The sequence below is a fragment of the Pelobates fuscus genome, chromosome 3, assembly GCF_036172605.1.
Source record: "Pelobates fuscus isolate aPelFus1 chromosome 3, aPelFus1.pri, whole genome shotgun sequence".
In the NCBI taxonomy this organism is placed as follows: domain Eukaryota; kingdom Metazoa; phylum Chordata; class Amphibia; order Anura; family Pelobatidae; genus Pelobates; species Pelobates fuscus.
In genome coordinates this window covers 33,727,758-33,748,020 of record NC_086319.1, presented here as the reverse complement: position 1 = coordinate 33,748,020, position 20,263 = coordinate 33,727,758, and the positions used below count along the sequence as shown (strand labels likewise).

Sequence of the window (20,263 nt, the reverse complement as noted above, 5' to 3'; positions counted from 1 at the left end):
AAGGGAGGAAACCAGGGTGCATTGTGGGGATGTTTTTCTGCCAGCCAGAAAGGAACAAAAGATACTTTTAGTAACTTTTGAACCCCTGGTCGGATTCATGCCATTTTTTTAATATGTTGTTCCCCTGAATGGATTGATTGTGGATATGTATTTTTATGTGAATGGGATGTATGGTTTTAAAGTTATGAAAGTTGTGTAAAAGTATATTTTACACTGTATGCATAATGGGATTATGTGTCACACTAAGGGGAGGGGGATGTGTGGGAGGTAACATCTATGTCATTGGTTCTTTTATGCCTCCCCCTGGGTGTGGCCTGTATGTGTGAGTTGGAAATAAAAGCCAGGCTGGATGAGCCAGTCCAGAGTTCCTGTTTTACCCTCAAAGTGATGTGTCGTCTCATTATTGGGGGAAGGATTTATTGTATGCTGTTCCAGTTGACTGCTAGGAGTACAAGCCTATTCGTATGGTTCCTATTCAATGGTCTACAGCATTCATATGCTTGGGAGAATTTAAAAGGTTTCTCGGATTCGGTGATTGTGGTGTCTGCCAGAGTGCTTGGAGTCCTCAGGAAGCACTAGGAGCATCCATTAACGGAGGTACCAAGTCGGGGTGCCAGGCGATCCGTTACAATCTCTATGAGGAAAGTGGAGGTGGAGTAAGGGGAGGTATCGCTAGGCTGTAATGTAAACACTGCCTTTTCTCTGAAAAGACAGTGTTCATTGAAAAAAGCATGCAGGGACTGACTATACTCGCCAGAGCAACTACAATAAGTTGTATAGTTGTTCTAGTGAATATAGTGTCCCTTTAATATGAAATAGGTAAATTATGGTTGCTCAAATTCTAGATTTTGGTTTGGAATTTGGATAATTGCCGCTGTACTTAAAGGGTTACATTCCTGACAATTTGTACTTTAGTGATTAAGCCCTCTTTATTCCTACAGGCATATCACTCGTTAGGCCCAACAATCTGTGGTAACATTTCCAAATTATTCTTCTTCTGTTGGCAAAGTGACAAATATGGCCAATATATGTGAAAAAAAATTTCAACAGTTTGTATGAGGAAATAAGTGTATTTACGTGAGGGGCTTTACAATGTGATACCTTAAATATCCTATTGTAACAACTTTAATTTTTTTTTTTTTTGATCATGCCTATAGGTGTTCTACAGTGTTTAACCGCACATCAATGGTGCTAAAGCCTGGCAGTCATGGTAATGTTACTTTAACTCTCACTGTGTTAGTGGTTCCTTGATAAACCTACTTTGCCAGAGAAGTAGTCTAACCGTTCAAAGCGCGTTCCTCCTCTGTTGCTGGCTTGAAGGAAAACACAATGTAAATGTGAACTGCCTGACAAATTTTCTTTCTTTCCCTCGGTCCCTTGCTGAGATCGTGAATGGAAGCTGCATTTTAAGCAAGGCTTGAGTTACAGATTTTTAGATCTAACACTTTCACTGATAGAACTTGATATTATTGGGGTGATAGAAAATGCTCAGGGAATCGCCGTGTTTAAAATTCAGCTTGAATTGCTTTATGAATATCTACATTTTGTGTCATATGTTTTATTTTATTTTGTAAATAGTTCAGTTTAATATATTTTTACATAATGTATAAAATTACATGTCCATTATTTGTTTTGTTTTGTTATGATTTCTTTCTGTAGTTGGTCAACCCCAAAAAATAACAATAACGGACAATTCAGAGGCAGAGCCCTAAAGCATTTTATCTTGCTTAAATGCTTTGTGTGAAGCTTTTTGTCTTCCTTTATTAATTTAGCGGATTTCAGTAGATATTAAGATTTTAATAAATAAACATTGTTACTTCTTCCTGGCTGTCATTTTGTCCTGTTACTAGACAAACTTTTTTTTAACAGTTTTTATTTTTTATTAATTTTTTTGCCTGCATTGTCCCTTTAATTTAGTTTTCTAATGATTCCCTATGCAATCCATTTGACATATTAGGATTATTGTTATCACCTAGACATGCGTATGAATATATACTTGTTTATAGGAAATGGTTTTCGCATGCTATATATCATTTTATATAACACTTCTTTATATTGACTCTTTTATTTTTAACAGAAAGAAATTTTGGAACAACAGCAGCATGAAAGATATGATACAAGCTTTCAGCGGCTGTGTATGTTTTGCAGTGAGGAATTTAAAGGGAACAGGTTTGACTTTATTGATTTATGTATTTTATGCTTTTACATTTTCTTTGTGACTTCCTATGCTTAACAAACAAGAAATAATTAAATGTTCGCCCTTGCTCCATTTTTATTTTTGTTCACTAGCTGTATCCCAAATTGCTGTAATTTGACATTTCTACTGAGTTTATTTTGTTGCATGAAATTATGGCAAAACGTGGACTTACTGCTTACTTGTCCTTCACTGGCTATTGACTAACCTCACTGACCAGGCCCAAAATAATTCTGAAACAATTATCTGGGGTTACTGCATGTCTTGATTACAAGCTATAGAAAGTGCACAAATTAGAACTAGTAGTAAGAAAGTTCAAATTAAAGGAGCACTATAGTGCCAGGAAAACAAACTAATTTTCCTGGCACTATAGGGTCATTAGGTCCCCCCACCCTCAGGGCCCCCCTTCCGCTAGGGGTTGAAACCCCTTCAGCAACTTACCTTTCTCCAGCGCCGGCTCCCTTGGAGCTTGGGGAACTCTCCTCTTCCTGTTGGCGTCAGATCCGAATGAGAATGCGCGGCAAGAGCCGCGCGCGTTCAAACCGCCCATAGGAAAGCATTACTCAATGCTTTCCTATGGACGTCCAGCGTCTTCTCACTGTGATGTTCACAGTGAGAATCGCGGAAGCGCCTCTAGCGGCTGTCTGTGAGACAGCCACTAGAGGCTGGATTAACCCTCAGTGAAACATAGCATTTCAGCTGCAGGGTTAAAACTAGAGGGACCTGGCACCCAGACCACTTCATTGAGCTGAAATGGTCTGGGTGCCTATAGTGGTCCTTTAACCTGCAATATAGTTAAGAGTAAAATGTAAATATATTTCTAGCGGCTATAGCATCAAAAGCACTTTCTTCAATGACTGACAAAACAATACAAATAATTATCCTAGCACTTATAGGGTTAATCCTTAACAAATGTAAAACAAGAAAAAAAATCAATTTAATCAAACCCAAAATGTGTCCACAGAGAAAAATCTTCTGCCAGGGTTAATTGTGGCAAAGTATAATCCCAATTTAGGTGCTCCTGTTTGGAATTTGCAATGTCCGAGTGGTTACAGTATCAGCAGTAGAGATGTACTTTAAATCAAACCCAATGCGTTATACTGTACAGTTTATTTATTAATAGAATGTCCACAATAAAACCATGTGAAAGGTCTGTATAACAGCGCAGTCAGTGCATTACATCTGACAGCAAGGATTTCTTAAGGCAAGCTTGCCGTGGTGTGAAATACATTGAATTGCAATGTCCGGTTCTGCCATTTTAAAGGGGTGGTTTTTCCAAAGCATAATGATACAGGCGCTGATTACAGTTTCTAAGGCTGTTGTTATATAATTCCCCATCAATCAAATCATACGTTTAAGATTACGATACGAGATTAACGCTGGTGTACTTTATAATATTGTCTTGCATCTTTCATGCAGGGGGAATCTGTTGGCATTTTGGATCTGAAATGCCTGTGTGGGTGGGATCAGTCCGGAGCAAATGTTCCATCAGTTACTTTAAAAAAAGAATCGCCCCAAAGCTGGGTTTAGGATAATAGCTTCACCCTAAGATGTACTGAGTGCACTCATACATGCTAGAACATCTGCAGAGTAATGGTATACAAGTGCTTGCATCCTTGGCATTCCTTTCAGGGTAAAAAAAAAAAAAAAAAACAACATACCTAACTTGCTTACTTACTTAGAGGTCAGATTGCACACATTATTATTATTTTATTATTTATATAGCGCCATCACATTCCGTAGCGCTGTACATTGGGTGGACTAACAGACATGTAATTTTAAGCAGACAATTGGACTTACAGGAACAGAGAGGTGAAGGGCCCTGCTCAATGAGCTTACATTCTTTTAACTGTTATAACAGAAGGGGCATTGATACGTTTATTTAAGGTGTTCATAGATTAATCACTGGCTGCTATTTTATCGAGCTATAGAAGATAATGGCAGTTCAGTGACTAATCTATATATTAACAAGTGCTCATCAGCACAAAATATTCAGTCATCGAGAAATGTTAGTTTGTATTTCAATTTCTTTTTATTTGTAGATCATACCTTTTCAATCACATGAATGCAGAGCACTCTTTCAACGTTGGACTGCCAGATAATATTGTGCATTGCAATGAATTTTTAGATGCGTTACAAACGAAATTGGACAGGTATGAAGATCGCTGCATTCGTTTATCTACTTGGTTGTTTGACACATTTAGTGTCTATTACATTGATGTGTAGCCTTTAGAACATGTTACATAATCCTGCATTAATCACTTTAGATTTCTAGAAAACCATAAAATGTATAGCGACATGTAAAGTCTTTGTCTGTTTTAATAAAACTCTTAATGAGTTTGTGTTTTAATGGAACATGTAGCGAGTTTGGGAGTGGGCCGGTGGGGGGTTGAAAACCTTTTCTTATCAAGAGACCCTGCCCTGCATGTATTTACATATATTCAGTCCAATATTGCCTCAATAAAAATTGTAACTAAGTGGAACTTGGAGGCACAGTTTGAAACCTGCATAGAATGTACATTTATGAGGTTCACACTTTGGCCATCAAGGAGAGATCATAGCGAAGTAATGCTGATTTTATTTATTTATTGCATAAGACTTTAGAGTGCAAGTTTTCTTTACCACTTCTTTTCTTCTGGCTGATTAACACTGTTCCACTCTGATCTGATCTCTGGGGAAACTATAATTATGTTTTATAAAAAAATATCCCTATATAATTCTTATTTGCTATCAATATTTTTTTTTTTTGTTTTTTTCAATATATAATTTTTATTGATTTACAAAAAAACAAAGAAATCGGTAAAAGGTAACAAACATTGAGGAAATATCCTCATTTGAAAAACAGTTGTATAAACATATGTATGTTATAGAATCTAAACATATGTATATCTTTTAAAACAAAATATCATAGGATCAACTATAGTTACATTCATATTTTAAGCTTGACAGTCATTAGAAAACCTTCTGTTGAAAGATGCATGGGTGTGTGCTGCTAAGCATGGTTTATGATAATAAAACATTCTGATAACAATTAGGTATTTGAGTAAGCGGTGTTACAGAAAAGACTTTCAATTAATGAAACAATGCTTGCAATGGATATGCCCAGGGGTGGGCTCCTGTTTTGTTAGATATTTAACATGTCAGGTTTCGATATCTCGCTCAGGTATGATCCTAAAAAAATTAAGCTTACAGTTTAAAATCACCGTGAGCTTTTACCTTAGGGTTCGGGGGGAGGGAGTATAACTACAACGTGATTTATTTTTTGTTTGTTTTTTTAATTATCGTTATTTCTATTTGTTAGCCTGCAGTGCCTGTACTGTGAAAAAACTTTTAGAGATAAAAATACACTAAAGGATCACATGAGGAAAAAGCAACATCGCAGAATCAATGCCAAGAATAATGAATACGACAAGTTCTACATCATTAACTATTTGGTAGGAATCGCTTTGTGATGTGCTCGCTGAGTGGACGTATTATGTAGCCAATTTCATTACAATATTGATGCACTGTAATTTCTTGTCTCACCAATCTAACCACTATGTGAAATGATTATTCTTTTTGTGTAATGTACTAACTTGTAATGTAAGGTTGTTCCAAGGGCCTGGTTTCTTTCATGATCAACTTTGTTAATGTGCGTGAGGTGGTCATACCTGGACATTTTACCATTCTAGTTAAGAATAAAGTAGTGTAAAATAGCCATGAAGATTTAATTTCAGTAAATAACTAGATTTCCATCCAGGGTCTATTGCTGGAAATTGATTCTAGTTTTGACAGGCTAAGTGGCGCTTTCTGTAGGTATCTGGAGATAGCTAATATACATTGTTAGATAGTAGAGTTAATTCAAGGAAAAAGCAAATTTACAGATTTGTGTTCTCTCGGTTTAGGAGGTTGTCACTCTCCAAAAGTATAGAAAGTAGATTAACTAAGTCTTTTGTTTTTTTATAAAAAGTAAGTTAAAAAGCTGCAAACCAGTGTGAGCTGTCATGTTCTTCCCAAAAACAGATCATTATCATTAGTGATGTCCCGAACGGTTCACCAGCGAATAGTTCCTGGCGAACATAGCTTGTTCGCGTTCGCCACGGACGGCGGACATATGCGATGTTCGGTCCACCCCCTATTCGTCATCATTAAGTAAATTTTGACCCTGTACCTCACAGTCAGCAGACGCTTTCCAGCTAATCAGCAGCAGACCCTCCCTCCCAGACCCTCCCACCTCCTGGACAGCATCCATTTTAGATTCATTCGGAAGCTGCATTTTTTTTTTCTTTTTTTTAGACAGAAGTGTGTTATATTTGAGCATGCTAGGCTGAACGTGCGTATATCATGGCTAGTTGCACTGAGGGTATGAGTATATAGCAGTACATTGTTGTGAAAGATGGCTGTCATGTTTAGGGTGTAGCTTGCATGTTATCAACTGTGTATTTATATCCGCAGCTCCACCACTAGTTATAAATCAAGTGTGAGTCGCCCCATGGGATGAAACTAGTGAATAACATAATACATGAACGGCTAAGGTAAAGGCATGTAAGGAACTACGACAATAAACTCTTTAGGAGGTGAAATAATGACATGTTTAAACGCTTGCTACTTTACGATTAGTTAATGTGCAGAGAGCAGTTCATGTGATCAAAGGCATGGTGTGGAGGATCGGCTATAGTGGGACATGCTTGGCAGGCTGCTGTTTACTGCTTGTGCTCATCCGATCCCTTCTGGGCGCCAGGTGCAGACCCTGGGAGTCCCTGATACCTGGAACACCGAAGGGAAGTCTCTGGGTGCCGGGTTCGCGGCTTGAGGTGGTGGAAGCTTGTTTTGTCGGGTGGTTGGATCTGTCCCGGTGGTACTTCACGTCCGGCGCGGGATTGTGGTGGCTTAAGGTGGAGGCGAGTGCTTGACGTGGGGCAGGCTCTGCATTTCTGTTTGTTCCTCCGGTCCCGTCTTCGACGCCTTTTGTGTTGGTGGATTGTAATGGGGATTGCTTTGCTTAGCTGTGGTGGAGACTGTTGGGGCTGTGGTGGAGCTTGTTGGGGCTTCCTGCTTGTTATTTGCTTCCAAAATTGATTAAAGAGTCTGTCCAACTTAGACTCAATATCCTGCCATGCTTTGCTGGTACCAGGAGGACACGCGGCTGCCGCCATATTGGGAGAGTCGCAGATGAGTATGTCAGCCTGGGCAGCTGTGCTCTGTGCGTCCATTAGCTCCAGACAGCCTCTCAGGGGTGGACCGGGATAACCCCCACCGGTCCGAGGGGGGGGGTAACGGAGCTCCTGCCGGGAAGTAGCTGCTCCTGGGCATCCCAGAATCGGGAGATCGGCCGCCTCTCCCGCCCGGTGAGCACCAGGCCACACTTGCCACGCGGAGGTAAGTAAGACTCGAGTTGCTGACCGCTATTAAGCATGTCGGGTCGGTCAGGTAGGAGCAACATTGCTGGGTCATCTCCTTCTGGGGTGAAATTCGCTTGTTGATAGCTGCTTAAAGTGAGATATTGAGGGAGCTAACACGAAGTGCGTCTTTCCTCCATGACAGCTAGGCCCCGCCCCCCGGAAGCTGCATTCTTAGTGAGAGGAGGGACAGTGTAGCTGCTGCTGATTTAATAGGGAAATCGATAGTTCGGCTAGTGTATTCAGTGTCCACTACAGTCCTGAAGGACTCATCTGATCTTTGCTGTAAGGACAGCACCCCAAAAAGCCCTTTTTAGGGCTAGAACATCAGTCTCCTTTTTTTTTTTTTTCTGTGTAATCTAATTGCAGTGGCCTGCCTGCCAGCGTGTGTGTCAGTCTCACAGCATATGCTGTGCCCACTTGCCCAGTGCCACCACTCATATCTGGTGTCACAATAGCTTGCATTTAAAAAAAAAAAAAACTTTTTTGACTGTAATATAATAGCAGTCAGTTTCCTTCACACGTGTGCGTTTCAGGGCCTGCCAGGGCACAGTGTCACACCAGTGCAACTCATACCTGGTGTAACAGTAGTGTACATTTAAAAAAAAAATACATGGGGCTTGTTGTCACCTTTCGGGGACCTTTGGTGTTGTACGTGGCTGGGTGGAGGAAGAGACCTTCAATGACAGTGAGGACAAGGAACGGGACATGGCTAGCTTGGTATCCAACCTTGTGCAAATGGGGAGTTTGTGGTTGTGCAAATGGACTGTTTGCGGTTGTTTGTGGTGCGTTAAACGTGGAGTTTGGTCTGTCACTGTGAAGCGGGCGTAACCCTTACACTACCTGATCGATACAACATCATACTGATGTTTTAAAGCACGTTATTCCAAACAATTTAGGAATGTTAGGTGATTTATGCCCTTTATGGATTAAAACCAGACTCTGCATCAACTATGTAATTTTCCATGGGAGTTTTGCCATGCAAAACTCCGGCATGCCACAGTCCAGGTGTTAGTCCCCTTGAAACAACTTTTCCATCACTATTGTGGCCAGAAAGAGTCCCTGTGGGTTTTAAAATTCGCCTGCCTATTGAAGTCTATGGTGGTTTGCCCGTTTGCGAACATTTGCGGAAGTTCGCGTTCGCCATTTGCGAACGGAAAATTTTACGTTCGCGACATCACTAATTATCATCTGTATGGAACACAAGTGGTTGTACTGAAGCCATACAATTCCTAGTTATGAGAAGGAACCCAGAGTGAGGATAACGTGGCATGGACTAAGATTTGTGCCACATTGCCATGTGTAAAATGTTGAGATTGGATTATTATTGGTATTTATATAGCGCCAGCTTATTCCACAGCACTTTACAATAAAAGGGGAATTTACCAAATGACAATAACAAAATGTAAGAGGAAATATAGGTAGTTGAGGACCCTGCTCAAACGAACTTACATTCTAGAGGAGGTGGGGTATAAAAACACAATAGGAAGGGTATTGAGGAAGACAGCAAATAGACATGGTGTGAAAGTAGCAGAGCTGGAAGTGAGAGTGGAGTGTGACCCTATAGGAGAGAGCGAGAGGAGGTTTGAGAGATAGAAGTTACTCTTGGGGGCCATAAGCAATCCTGAAAACATGGGTTTTGAGGGACTTCTTAAAGAATTGAAGACTAGGGGAGAGTCTGACAGGGGTAGGCAGGCTGTTCTAAAGGAAAGGAGCCGCCCGTGAGCAGTAGAGCGGAGAAACCGAGAGGGGGTATACCTATGAATCAGTGAAGAAATGTAAGAGGGGCTAGAGTTGGTTTGTGCTTTATAGGTAAGGGTAAGTATTTTAAATTGACACCTGTAGGGTACAGGAAGCCAGTGTAAGGATTGACAGAGGGGTGAGGTGTGAGAGGAGCGTGGACCGCAGTACAGGAGCTTTTGTTTCCTGTAACCAGCCGGACTGAAAGGAAGTGCTCTCTGTGAGCACCTTCTTTCAGTCCGGCTGGGTACAGGAAACAGAAGTTCCTGTACCGCGGTCCGCGCTGCCTGGCCATGCTACTCAGAGTGACTGTCAGGGGGAGTGCTGTGCCCTTCCCTCCTACCGGATCACTCAAATCTGGTGCCCCCCGGCGACCTATGGCTGCATGCTCACAGTGAGGGCTCGGCATGCCAGCTGTGGCACGCATGACATAGGTTCGCCATTGCTGCCCTAAAGCATGAAGACACCATATGCTTGGGACATATGCTCTTAACTGATATGATGAAAGTACTATCTCGCTATCACCTTGTAGCAACTTACCCTCACTAATGTACAGTATGTTATGTACAGAATGTTGTCATAGATATCCTTCCATTCATCCTGATGTAAAGTCTTATTTAAGTCAATCCAACCTCTCAGAAGTGAGTATAATGAGATGCTGCGGAATAGGTCACTAATGGGACCTATATAGGACAGACCTGATGTGCAACAGTGAAGCTTCCAGGTGAAGTGATCTCATAGAAAGTGCTTGATACATAAGGGAACTCTTGTGTATATGACTGTACTTGTACAGAGCACAAATCTTGGTAGTGGGGAGCCCGTGAATTTCTATTGTATGCTTTTGGTAAAATCTGTGGGCCTTTATACCTACAGGAAACAATGGATTGTAGAGCAGTACAATAAATATAGTTCCCACTGGGGGAGAGGTCTGTATACCACTCTTTATTTATTCCGGAGTCTCAGAGAATGCGGCAAGATAGGGTGCAGAGTGTTTGGGAACCACTGCTACTTTTTGTTGCCAGTAATGTTGACCTGAGCCAGTATGGCTATCTGGGCTGCTTGATAATTAAGAAACAGTATGTGCTACAGAGGCTCCGTTACCGTAAAGCTTTTGTAGTAAGTTCCATGAACATCTACTCTACAACCCTTTCCATGGGACTCAATATATCTTTAAATGAAACGGTAAGGTATCAAAACGTTCTACAGGCAAAGAGATAGGTCTTAACAGATACAGCAACGAAGCTAACATGGTCATCTTGATTCCTTAAATATGGCCAAAGAAAGCGATTTTGGTCAATTTCTCAGTAGACACCTTAAATGCAGGATCCTAGTCTCATAATTTGCCTGGAACATCTCAGGTTGGAGTAAACCATAAACCAAGGTAGGTGATATGGTGCTGTTCAGATAAGTGAGTGAAGTTGAGTTCACATTTGTAACACATTTTGCCTAACATAAGAAATAAGGAGTTTTTACTTATTAAATATGGCCCAAAGTAGAAGAATATGATTGTCTAACCTTATATGTAATTTTGTTTCTCTCTTTCTTTTTCTTTTGTTTTTGCTTTATCGTGTCCTGTTTTTTTAGGAATTTGGTAAGAGTTGGGAGGATGTGCAGTCTGAAGATGATCGTGAATTAGTGGACACTAATGAGGAGTATGAATATATTTTTTTATATCTTATTGTGTACAATCAGGCGTTGTGTATTGCAATAGAAGCGAGCTAGCTGCAGTTTTTCGTATTTAATGGCTACAGTGTCTCTATTAACTTTTTAATTAAGCTTTACAATGTTACATTTATGGAATGTAATTGTGTTTTTCACAGTTCTGTAAACCCAATTTTAAAGCTATAATGTAGTCTATTTCACAGCCTAAACAGTTACTAATGAAATGTTTTTTTTTTTTTTTTGGTCCATTTCAGAGACTGGTCTGACTGGGAGGAGCACCCCATTTGTGCAGTTTGTTTGTTTTGCGAAAAACAGGCCGAAACAACTGAAAAATTACTTTGCCACATGAAGGTGCGTGTGTGTGTGTGGGAGAATACGGGAACAAATTAATCTTATTCCCAAGAAATCTCCTAAATTGCAACTATCCAACATATGTAGGTTATGGGTTTCACTTCCATGTAGGTAATTAAACAGCACAGCAAAAATGTCTGTTTTGGCCTATATTTATATATTTTTTTTTTTCTGTGATCTGAATTAATTATTTTTCCAAGGAATAAAGTTTGTAAATATGCCCTACATATTTTTCCCATGTGGAAACCTATTAAACACCCCTCCATCTCTCTAAATAAACTCTAGCACAGCCCATCTGCTAAATGACTATATTTGCAAGGCTATGTAATGGCACCAATTGGGTAATTGGTGTACAAATTCAGGGCACAGCATGACCTGTAGATAAAACGCACTAATTACCCAGAGGCTTTGCATGACTTTCTGAAATGCCTGTGTTTCTTTTCTGATGAGATTGTAAATAGATACTCCTGAATACTTCCAATATAGACTGTATCAGAACTGAGATATGTTAACACTCTGAATTGCTTTGTTTGTGACACTCACTAGATCTTTATTGCCTCTTCTCTGCACAGAACAATCATCAATTTGATCTACTCAAGATGAAGTCAGATCTAGGTAAGTAAATTTCTTTCTTGAAGAGCCACAAATCTTGAAGAACTGCCTTTTCTGTTTATAGTGGAAATAGTTTTTTTTTGTGTGTGTGTTTTTTCTTTTTTTTGCACTGGATATATATACAAATTGCCATTATTTAATCAACATGGTGTGTTTTATTATAACTGTATCTGGCTAAAGAGACACTATAGGCATCCAACACCTTTAGCTTAATGAAGCAGCTTTGGTGTATAGATCATGTCTCTGTCGTCTCACTGATCAATTATTTACCATTTAGGAGTTAGGTCTGTTTTATTTCTGTCCATGCCGCCCTAGCAACACCTCCCCTTGCTGTTTCTGACACAGCCTGCGTGAAAAAAAAGAATGGTTTCACTTTCAACCAGATGTTAACTTGCTTTAGAACTTTAATCACTCACAAGAAGCTCTTGCTGGGTCTAGCATGCTATTAACAGAGCAGGAGATAAGACATTCTACATTAAACAGACTGTGCAATAAATTAAGTTTAAACATTAGAGGTCTCTTTACAGGAACTGTTTAGGAAGGCTGTGCAAGTCACGTGTGTGTGACTAGGGCTGTATAAACAAAGTGATTTAACTCCTAAATTGAGCAGTGAGACTGCACAGGCATGATCTATACACCAAAGCTAAATTTAGTTTAATTAAGCTTAAAAAAAATTGGACTATAGTGTTAAGGCTGAAAGCTTGTCAAGAATCCATTCTCACAGTCTCACACAGCTCCTGGAAAGAGAAACTTTTAGCTCCTGCTATTAGAAGAGGCTACACATAAATATATATTTTTTTTCTTCACCAGTTCTAATACTTTGGTCTACAGTTTGTTGTTTAGTTCCCAAACATTTTTACTTAACTGGCCGTAAAGATTTTAAAGAACCACCCTATGATGTAGAACCCTGTTTTATTGTAATACATTGTATCAGGGTGACCATGAAGTAGATATGAAGCTGAACGAATGCTCTCATGATGCCTTGAAGGTAAAACTTTTGTTTGGCTACCCCTGTGTTATTCAGATAATTAACAAAAATATGCAAAACAAATTATATCTGAGCATATTTCATAGACCTGCTGGGCACACGTTTGTGGGATATGTAGTTCAGCACTTGATAGCTAACCTATTTACCACTTAGAACTGTCGCCTAAGCTGATAGTAGTTCTTGTGCAGATGCGATCAGTTTTCTCACAGCTTCCCTCAGTGAGATGGGCTGGCAGACTCAATTGCATATGGTCACATCACCTGTCACATTACAGTGTGTGAATGCACAGGAAGGAGGAAGTATAGCTGAAAAGGTCCTTTGAGTACTTCTGGTTAAATTGAGCTCAATGCAAATCCAATATATTGCCAAGCTTGTTCTTATTGGACTGTCAGACCTTAACATTAAAAAAATGCAGTGTATATCTATATTTTTTGTGTGTGTTTTTATAGGTGACAGTGTGAAGTACAGATCTTTCTGCTGCTGGCTTTAGACACTTATTTTTATACATTGCCTGTCCACTCTGCACTACTAACGCACCTTGCTTCAATGCAGTATGCACTGTTCTTAGCAAGCTACTTGAAAAGTCGTTGGGGATTTGTTTCCATTTACTTATAGAGTGTTCATTCTCAGAGAGTTGCTGTTATGAAAATAAAAATCATATAGAAAAAACACTCTGCAGGTTAACTGTTTTGGGGGGAGAAAATTCTTGAATTTTAATTCATATACTCAAATAGATCTTGTGGTTTTTTTTTGCTAATGGTAATTTTATTGGTAAGCCACTGTTCTGGCATGATAAACATTGGGCGTTTTTTTAGTCAGATTTTATTTTTCAACTTTTAGTACATCATATTATTTTTCACAAAAACGAGAAAGAATAGCAAATGATTGGATGCAAGATAATATAAATATACGGGTTCTAAAATCCATTTAAAGTGCAGTTCTGTGAGCTTGCGCATCTCGGGAAGATCGCACAGCAGGATTAGTATCAAGCTTTTTATGAAATGCTGTAAAATACGTTCTGTTACACATTGTTTCTGTTTTAATTAGTACAATAATCTCTCTGCATCGTTCTTTAACATCAGGAAGGAAGGTGTTACAGAAGAGAAGCCGAGGGGTTTTATAAGGATATCCTTACACATTCTGTTAAATAAAATTAACAAAGAACAACCTTGATTTGCATTAGTATTATCTGTGCGTGCCCTTGATGCGCCCGTTTGAGTTTTGGCAGTCCGATCAGTGCTCACACTGTCTTGTATTGTTTTCAACTTGACAGGTTTGAAGTTCTATCAGCAAGTCAAATTAGTGAACTTTATCAGAAGGCAGATCCATCAGTGTCGATGTTATGGCTGCCAAGAGATCTTCCCTTCCAAACCCGAACTTATAAAACATATGGAAGAAAACAAACACTTAAGCCTTCTCCCTGAGAGATCTTTGTGGGACCAACCACAGTAAGTAATCCAGCTGGCCAGGCCTGTTAAATCACTGTCATGTCAACCCACGGCCTGTCAAGTCACATTGACACACAGTGGCGTGCGGTCCCACCCACAGTCTTTTAAATTGCACCTGTCATGCTAAGCATGGCTTGGCGTCACTTTTTATCTATAGATTCTTATAATTCAAATGTCTGCTCCATGATAACAGCTACATATGCCATTTCCATTTGAAAGCACTGTGTCACAGGACATGTTTTAGGCAAGTATACATTTTCATCTATATGTGTTGGAGATTTCTCTATTCTCTATATGCTGAAGTTTCTCTATTAGGATTCATTGTGTAGTAAAATGTCCAGTGACCGCCTTACACCACTTTAAATCTTTTTAGAAGCAAATATGAGCACACACGAGTATTTTAGTGAAGATGCCTTATATCGCCAAAGACTAATCTTTTGGTTTCGTAACAACTTTGCTCGAACTAAGTGGAAGCTTTGTTCTTGGTTCCAAAAGATCTTCATCTCTGTATTATATGTATTCTAAAAACAAACGCGCGCGCACACACACACACACACACACACACACCCCTACACCTATTGGTTGTGTTTTCCATGCATTTGTATAAGGGTACTCTTTTGCACTTCGACATTGTAATGCAGCCCCTTACTCTTATTATATGCATACCACTCATGGTTTCCTTTTTAGAATCCAAATTTCTTGCCCTCTTTTCTAGTAGGGCTCTTTACTAAGAACTCCTAATTCTTGGGTATTTGTAAGTGTATAATAAATGTACAGCAAAGTTATTTTAAATTATTTGAATTACTAATTTAAAGAAATTTGTTTCTTTAAATAAATGTAATGGTTTAAATAATTGGGAAGTCACCAAGAATATTTTAGAACGATCCTGATTCAGTTGGCCACAACAAACCTTAAAATTCAAGTGAACGTGTCTGCTTCAGTGGATTACAGCGGACATCACTGTTCAATATATAGTCACAAAGACTACCACTACTTGAATCCATTATTGCTTTAATTAAAAACTGGTATCCAGAGAAAGTAGGCTGGATTCTACACATTTAATGCATTCATTATTAATCTCCATATTAGCGATTACAAGGTTTGATAAGTTAAGCATATATAATATCAGAATGTAACGGAAAGCTGTAAAACCATAATGAATGTTTCAAAAGCAATGTAATCCAGTCCCCTGTCAGAGCTCATTAAATGGCGTGCTTGCTGGTTTCTTACTTTCTAAGCAGCAGTGAGAGTCTCACAGCTGACTCCATATTCATAACACAAATGCAGCAGACGATTTGCGGGTACGCACTATAATGATGTGATGAAAGGAAGTGGACAATCCTTGTCGGAACTAGCATTAATGTAAAATGTTGCTGCCTAGCAACTTTGATGGACCCTTTACATGCTTCAGGAAAGAGCGTTTCGATATTTATAATTTAATAGTTCCAGTAAGGGCCTCTATGATTGCTAGCGAGATGCCAACGATTGTGCACAAAACTGTCGCTTGTACCATTAACGGGTTTATTATAAGCTGCAAGGGCAGATATCATACATTCAGTGCGGGTCCAGAAATGAAGAGTGGTATAGTCAAGCACCATAGACCAATCCACAAGGTCTTTAGGGGTGGTACTAGCGGTCATCGAATGGCTACACCGCCTTGGGACTCCATTCAGTTGTCACTGTATACACTTTGAGAAGGACACTCAAGTCATACTCCGGCACCAACATAGAGAAAATACATTTGATAGATTTTGGCCTTATATTCTTGTGTTTTTGCTCGTTAAATCTTTTTTTTTTTATTTGTTTTGCAGCGTAGAATTTTAGCCATGCTCCTTCTTTACACAAATCATCTTACTTGTACGATATATTTTGAGTACATACTCAGGAGCTAAGCTGCAGATTTCATTGCAGTCTAAAACCAAGTCCTTTAATTATTGGTACCCACTCCCCTTAGCATGGTTTTGACATACTATACAGATAATTAAGGTGACATTGGTTGCCTGTACTGGTGGGGTCAAGTGAGCAGCTCAGGTCACACTGATCTCTCAATGGCTGAGCTGACTCAGCCAACACAGCATAAAAATGAGGCCAAAACATATCAAAACCTATTCAATGCACTTACAGCGGTCCTTTCAATTAGTTTTTTTTATTTCATTTATTTTGGTTTTCCTTTCCTTATGCCCCCTGTATCCTAATAATCATACTCTCCCTCCATTGCCACTTGCCTTTAGTTCGTGCTTGTAGGAACCCTTCAGAAAATTTGTTGTAGCTTTTAAGGTCCTATTTTTCAATATATAAAAAAAAATTTAAGAGTTGGTTATCCAATTCTACTTATAGATTTAATAATATATCATTCTGACTGCAGAAAACGGCATGCTTTAATGTGAGCTCCCTAGGTGGTGCTGGAATTACTATAAAAGGCTATGCCTCCCTGATTTTCTTTTGTTCCTAAGTTGGTGCTCTACATATATTTATTATCGTTTCTCCTTCGTGCCAGAATATCTGTGTGCCGTCATTTCGTTCTTCTATGTCCATTTTTTATGAATTTTGTGAAAACGAGCGCCCAGGGAAAAAATAAATATAAGATTCACACTCACAGGGAGCTATAGAGAAGCCAATTAAATAAGGCTTATTTTTGGTAACCTAGACAGTTTAAATTATGCCGGTGCTCAAAATGTTCCTTTAAATCCAAAATCTGTGCTTTCTGCAGGAAGTCTTGGCTTTCTGACCAGTGATGCAGGTTATGCTAAATGTGCTTATACAGAGGACCAACAAATTAGCAGCTTTTTCACTATTGCATTGTGCATCAAATTATATTTTGTTTAATAAAGGAGATTAAGAAGTAATTTGTTTACAAAAGCTATAGTTTGGCCATTCATATCTTTTTTTTTTTCCAATAATTGTCGAGCTTTCCAGGCTTATTTGTCTTTCCCTGCAATTGTGGCATAACAGAGGTCTGTCTCTACAGAGGTCTAGATCATTAACTCTCTACTCATCTGGATGACAGTGATTGAAGTAAAACCAGACCATCTGCTTTCAGAAACTGAATTTAACCATTTATAGAAGATAATTTATGACCCCAGTTTTCACGTTTGGTTTACTATAACGCAAGTGATAAAATAAACATCATAATGAAATCGGCAAGTATAAACAAATATTAATATATAACTTTAGAATGTTGAAATCTGAAAATGATCATTTCTATTCATTATCCAGGTATTACTTTCCCACCTACGAAAATGACTCCCTTTTGTGCACCCTGTCTGACAGCGAAGGAGAACTCACAGCGGAGAATGAAAATGAAGACATCCCAGTTATTGGAGAGGATCTTTCAAAGCTTGAAGAGCTCAGGCAGACCAGTGTATTAAATCAGCTTCTACGTGACAAAGCTTTGAGAAGTTAAATCTGCAAGTTCTGCACTCCGGAGCGGAATCTTCTGTTTGCCTTTGAAGGAGGCATACAAAACGAACAATGAAAGCAATCCCTGTGTTGAGAAATAGAACACTGCAAATTTTCCTGGCTTTGCAGTGCTCTTGATTTGCACTCTGGGATACACCCCATACGAGGGTGTACCTTTATTTAGCCCGAATCATTATTTGATAGCACATGTATTCATTTAAAGTCAAGACTGCCTGCTGTGCAGGTTACAGCAGCTTAAATCTAGCACATGGTAGCAAGGCCTGAATAGCCGTCAAGAAAGCAGTCACCCAATTAAAATGACAGATTTTAATGTCACACCTGCTTTGCGTTTTCATTTTTTACATTTCTTTATCAGTCATACTGCATTTGCATTAGCACAGCTGGATATTCTGAGACTGTCATTCTTTAGTTAGAAGAAATCAAAACCCTCTTGCATATAATTTGTTATTATGCATTTACAACTATAAGGTTACAAAAGGAGTTCTTTGATATTCGTGTCTGTGTTTTATCTGTCGTATATTTAATTTCCTTCAAGACTTGATCCTGAGACACCAGCATTCACTACATTGTCAGCAGCTGCGTTAGATCAATTACTGGGGTAATTACACAATGTATAAAACCAACGGTATCTGATTAGAAAATGTCTCCTTGCTGTATGACCGAGCCATCATACTCCATCCTGTCAGCATAGATTTGTTTTCTGGGTGCATGTAGTCAGTGACTAGGCTTCACAGAGGCTGTATTCTGAATGGGCTTGCCTAGAGCTATTTGTTGAATTGATGAGCCGAACTGAAGTGAGCTTAAGGTTTCTCCAACATCTCTTATATCTGGACTAATGTTCACAAAAACACATGCCTGAAATAATAATAAAGAAATCCATATTTATGCAAACCTATGAATATAGTAAAATATTGCAAAGCACCCACATTTCCAAGATACACTCTGGAATCTGAATAAGTTTATTAAAGGGAAACTATAGTGCCTCGCCGGTGCAGAAGTGGTTAAAAACCCCATCTGTCACTTAACTGATTCATGCGCCGATGTCCCTGGGCGCTTATTCAGGCTCCTCCTCTGCTCCTAATGCGCATGCACAGCTCGCATTAGAACTTCCCCTATAGATAGCATCTTATAATACTTTCCTATGGGGTTTTAGGTGACACTGGATGCCCTCATGCATAGCATGAGAATGTCCAGCGTCAGGCGCCCAAAAATCGCCTAACCACCCGGAAGTCCCTATTGTGGTTGTCTGGTAGATTATTGAAGGTGCTTAAACTGCAATAATTACTATTGCAGGCTTAAGGAACCTGGACACTGCACCCAGAACACTTCAATGAGCCGAAGTGGTCTGGGTGCCTATAGCGTCCATTTAAGATTCTATTTTGTGGGAGTTCCCCTCCTCTAAGCAGTGCATATCAGACAACTTGCAGTGTCTCACCTCAAAGCTGTGCATTACTGGCTGCTTCCAGTGTTTCTCTCAGATGTGTATTTCTAACGCTATATGTTTACCCTGCCTATTTTGGTGTGTGTTGTTTTCCTGTCCCCCTGCCGTGCAATAGGAAGCATTTGATTGGACTATGCAAGGTAGGCAGTGATATCAGATGGGGCAGGCAGACCAGGTGGGGGGTGGGTTCGTCTGGTGCTGGACTTTAAGTCCATTTATTGCTTTATTTTTAACTGTGTAATGGAGGGGACCTGATTAGCAATGCCCATTCGAGTATGCTAAATAATAATTATTATTTTTTAAGTATACACATAAAAGAGTAACCCTATTATTCATTAGTCTGGTAGGCGTTAAAATTGTAGACCATAAAGATCTAATTAAAGAACGATTCTTAATAACCTCTTCCATTTGTATAAGCCTTCCCTCAGCTATTAGTTTATACTGTAGCAGAAAATATTTGCGTGCAAATTATGAGTACAATAGCCCCTCCAGTGGTCGTGAGTAGCAGTGCAGTAAATTATGAGATAATGTGTGTCTAAGACTCTAATTCAACTGTTACATCAGAAAGCATTTGCATACTGAAAGAAATGTGAGGTGGAATTGGCAACACCTATAAATAATATAAAATCTGAATATACAGAAATAAAATAATATAAAATCTCTAAAAATAATATAAAATCTGAATATACATTAATAAAATAATATAAAATCTATAAAAATAATATAAAATCTGAATATACATTGTGTGCCCTAATCGGTGTGAAACATAAAATGTATAAGTAACCAAGTCTCAGAATCGCCAACATTTGAGGTTTTGTAGTTTATTAGACATTAAAGGAACACTCTATAGCTGATTATTGCTGTCTGCAATGAATACCTGTAGTGTGTTTCGAAGCATTCATCTCTTGCCACTAGAATGCAGCCATAAACTTTGATACACAAGGGTTACTATATAGTGTAGACTAAGAAGGTGGGTCTAGATATGCAGAAGGACACACGGGGTGCCAAAAAAAAAATTCAATAGGCTAA

At 39.1% G+C, this 20,263-nt stretch overlaps 2 protein-coding genes across 4 annotated transcripts in view; one reads left to right on the top strand and one right to left on the bottom strand.

Moving 5' to 3' along the window:
- Positions 1-18,108, top strand: part of ZNF277 (zinc finger protein 277) — a 65,139-nt gene extending 47,031 nt beyond the window's left edge. For both annotated transcript variants that reach the window (XM_063446885.1, XM_063446884.1), the window contains exons 5-12: positions 2,078-2,169; positions 4,237-4,347; positions 5,496-5,628; positions 10,897-10,964; positions 11,229-11,325; positions 11,898-11,940; positions 14,199-14,373; positions 17,590-18,108. In XM_063446885.1, the coding sequence (XP_063302955.1) occupies positions 2,078-2,169; positions 4,237-4,347; positions 5,496-5,628; positions 10,897-10,964; positions 11,229-11,325; positions 11,898-11,940; positions 14,199-14,373; positions 17,590-17,776 (906 nt within the window). In that variant the 3' untranslated portion in view covers positions 17,777-18,108. The remainder of the gene's footprint in view (positions 1-2,077; positions 2,170-4,236; positions 4,348-5,495; positions 5,629-10,896; positions 10,965-11,228; positions 11,326-11,897; positions 11,941-14,198; positions 14,374-17,589) is intronic.
- The window catches only part of LOC134602220 (uncharacterized), an 81,881-nt gene continuing 79,702 nt past the window's right edge, over positions 18,085-20,263 (bottom strand). For both annotated transcript variants that reach the window (XM_063446882.1, XM_063446883.1), the window contains exon 14: positions 18,085-18,648. In XM_063446882.1, the coding sequence (XP_063302952.1) occupies positions 18,508-18,648 (141 nt within the window). In that variant the 3' untranslated portion in view covers positions 18,085-18,507. The remainder of the gene's footprint in view (positions 18,649-20,263) is intronic.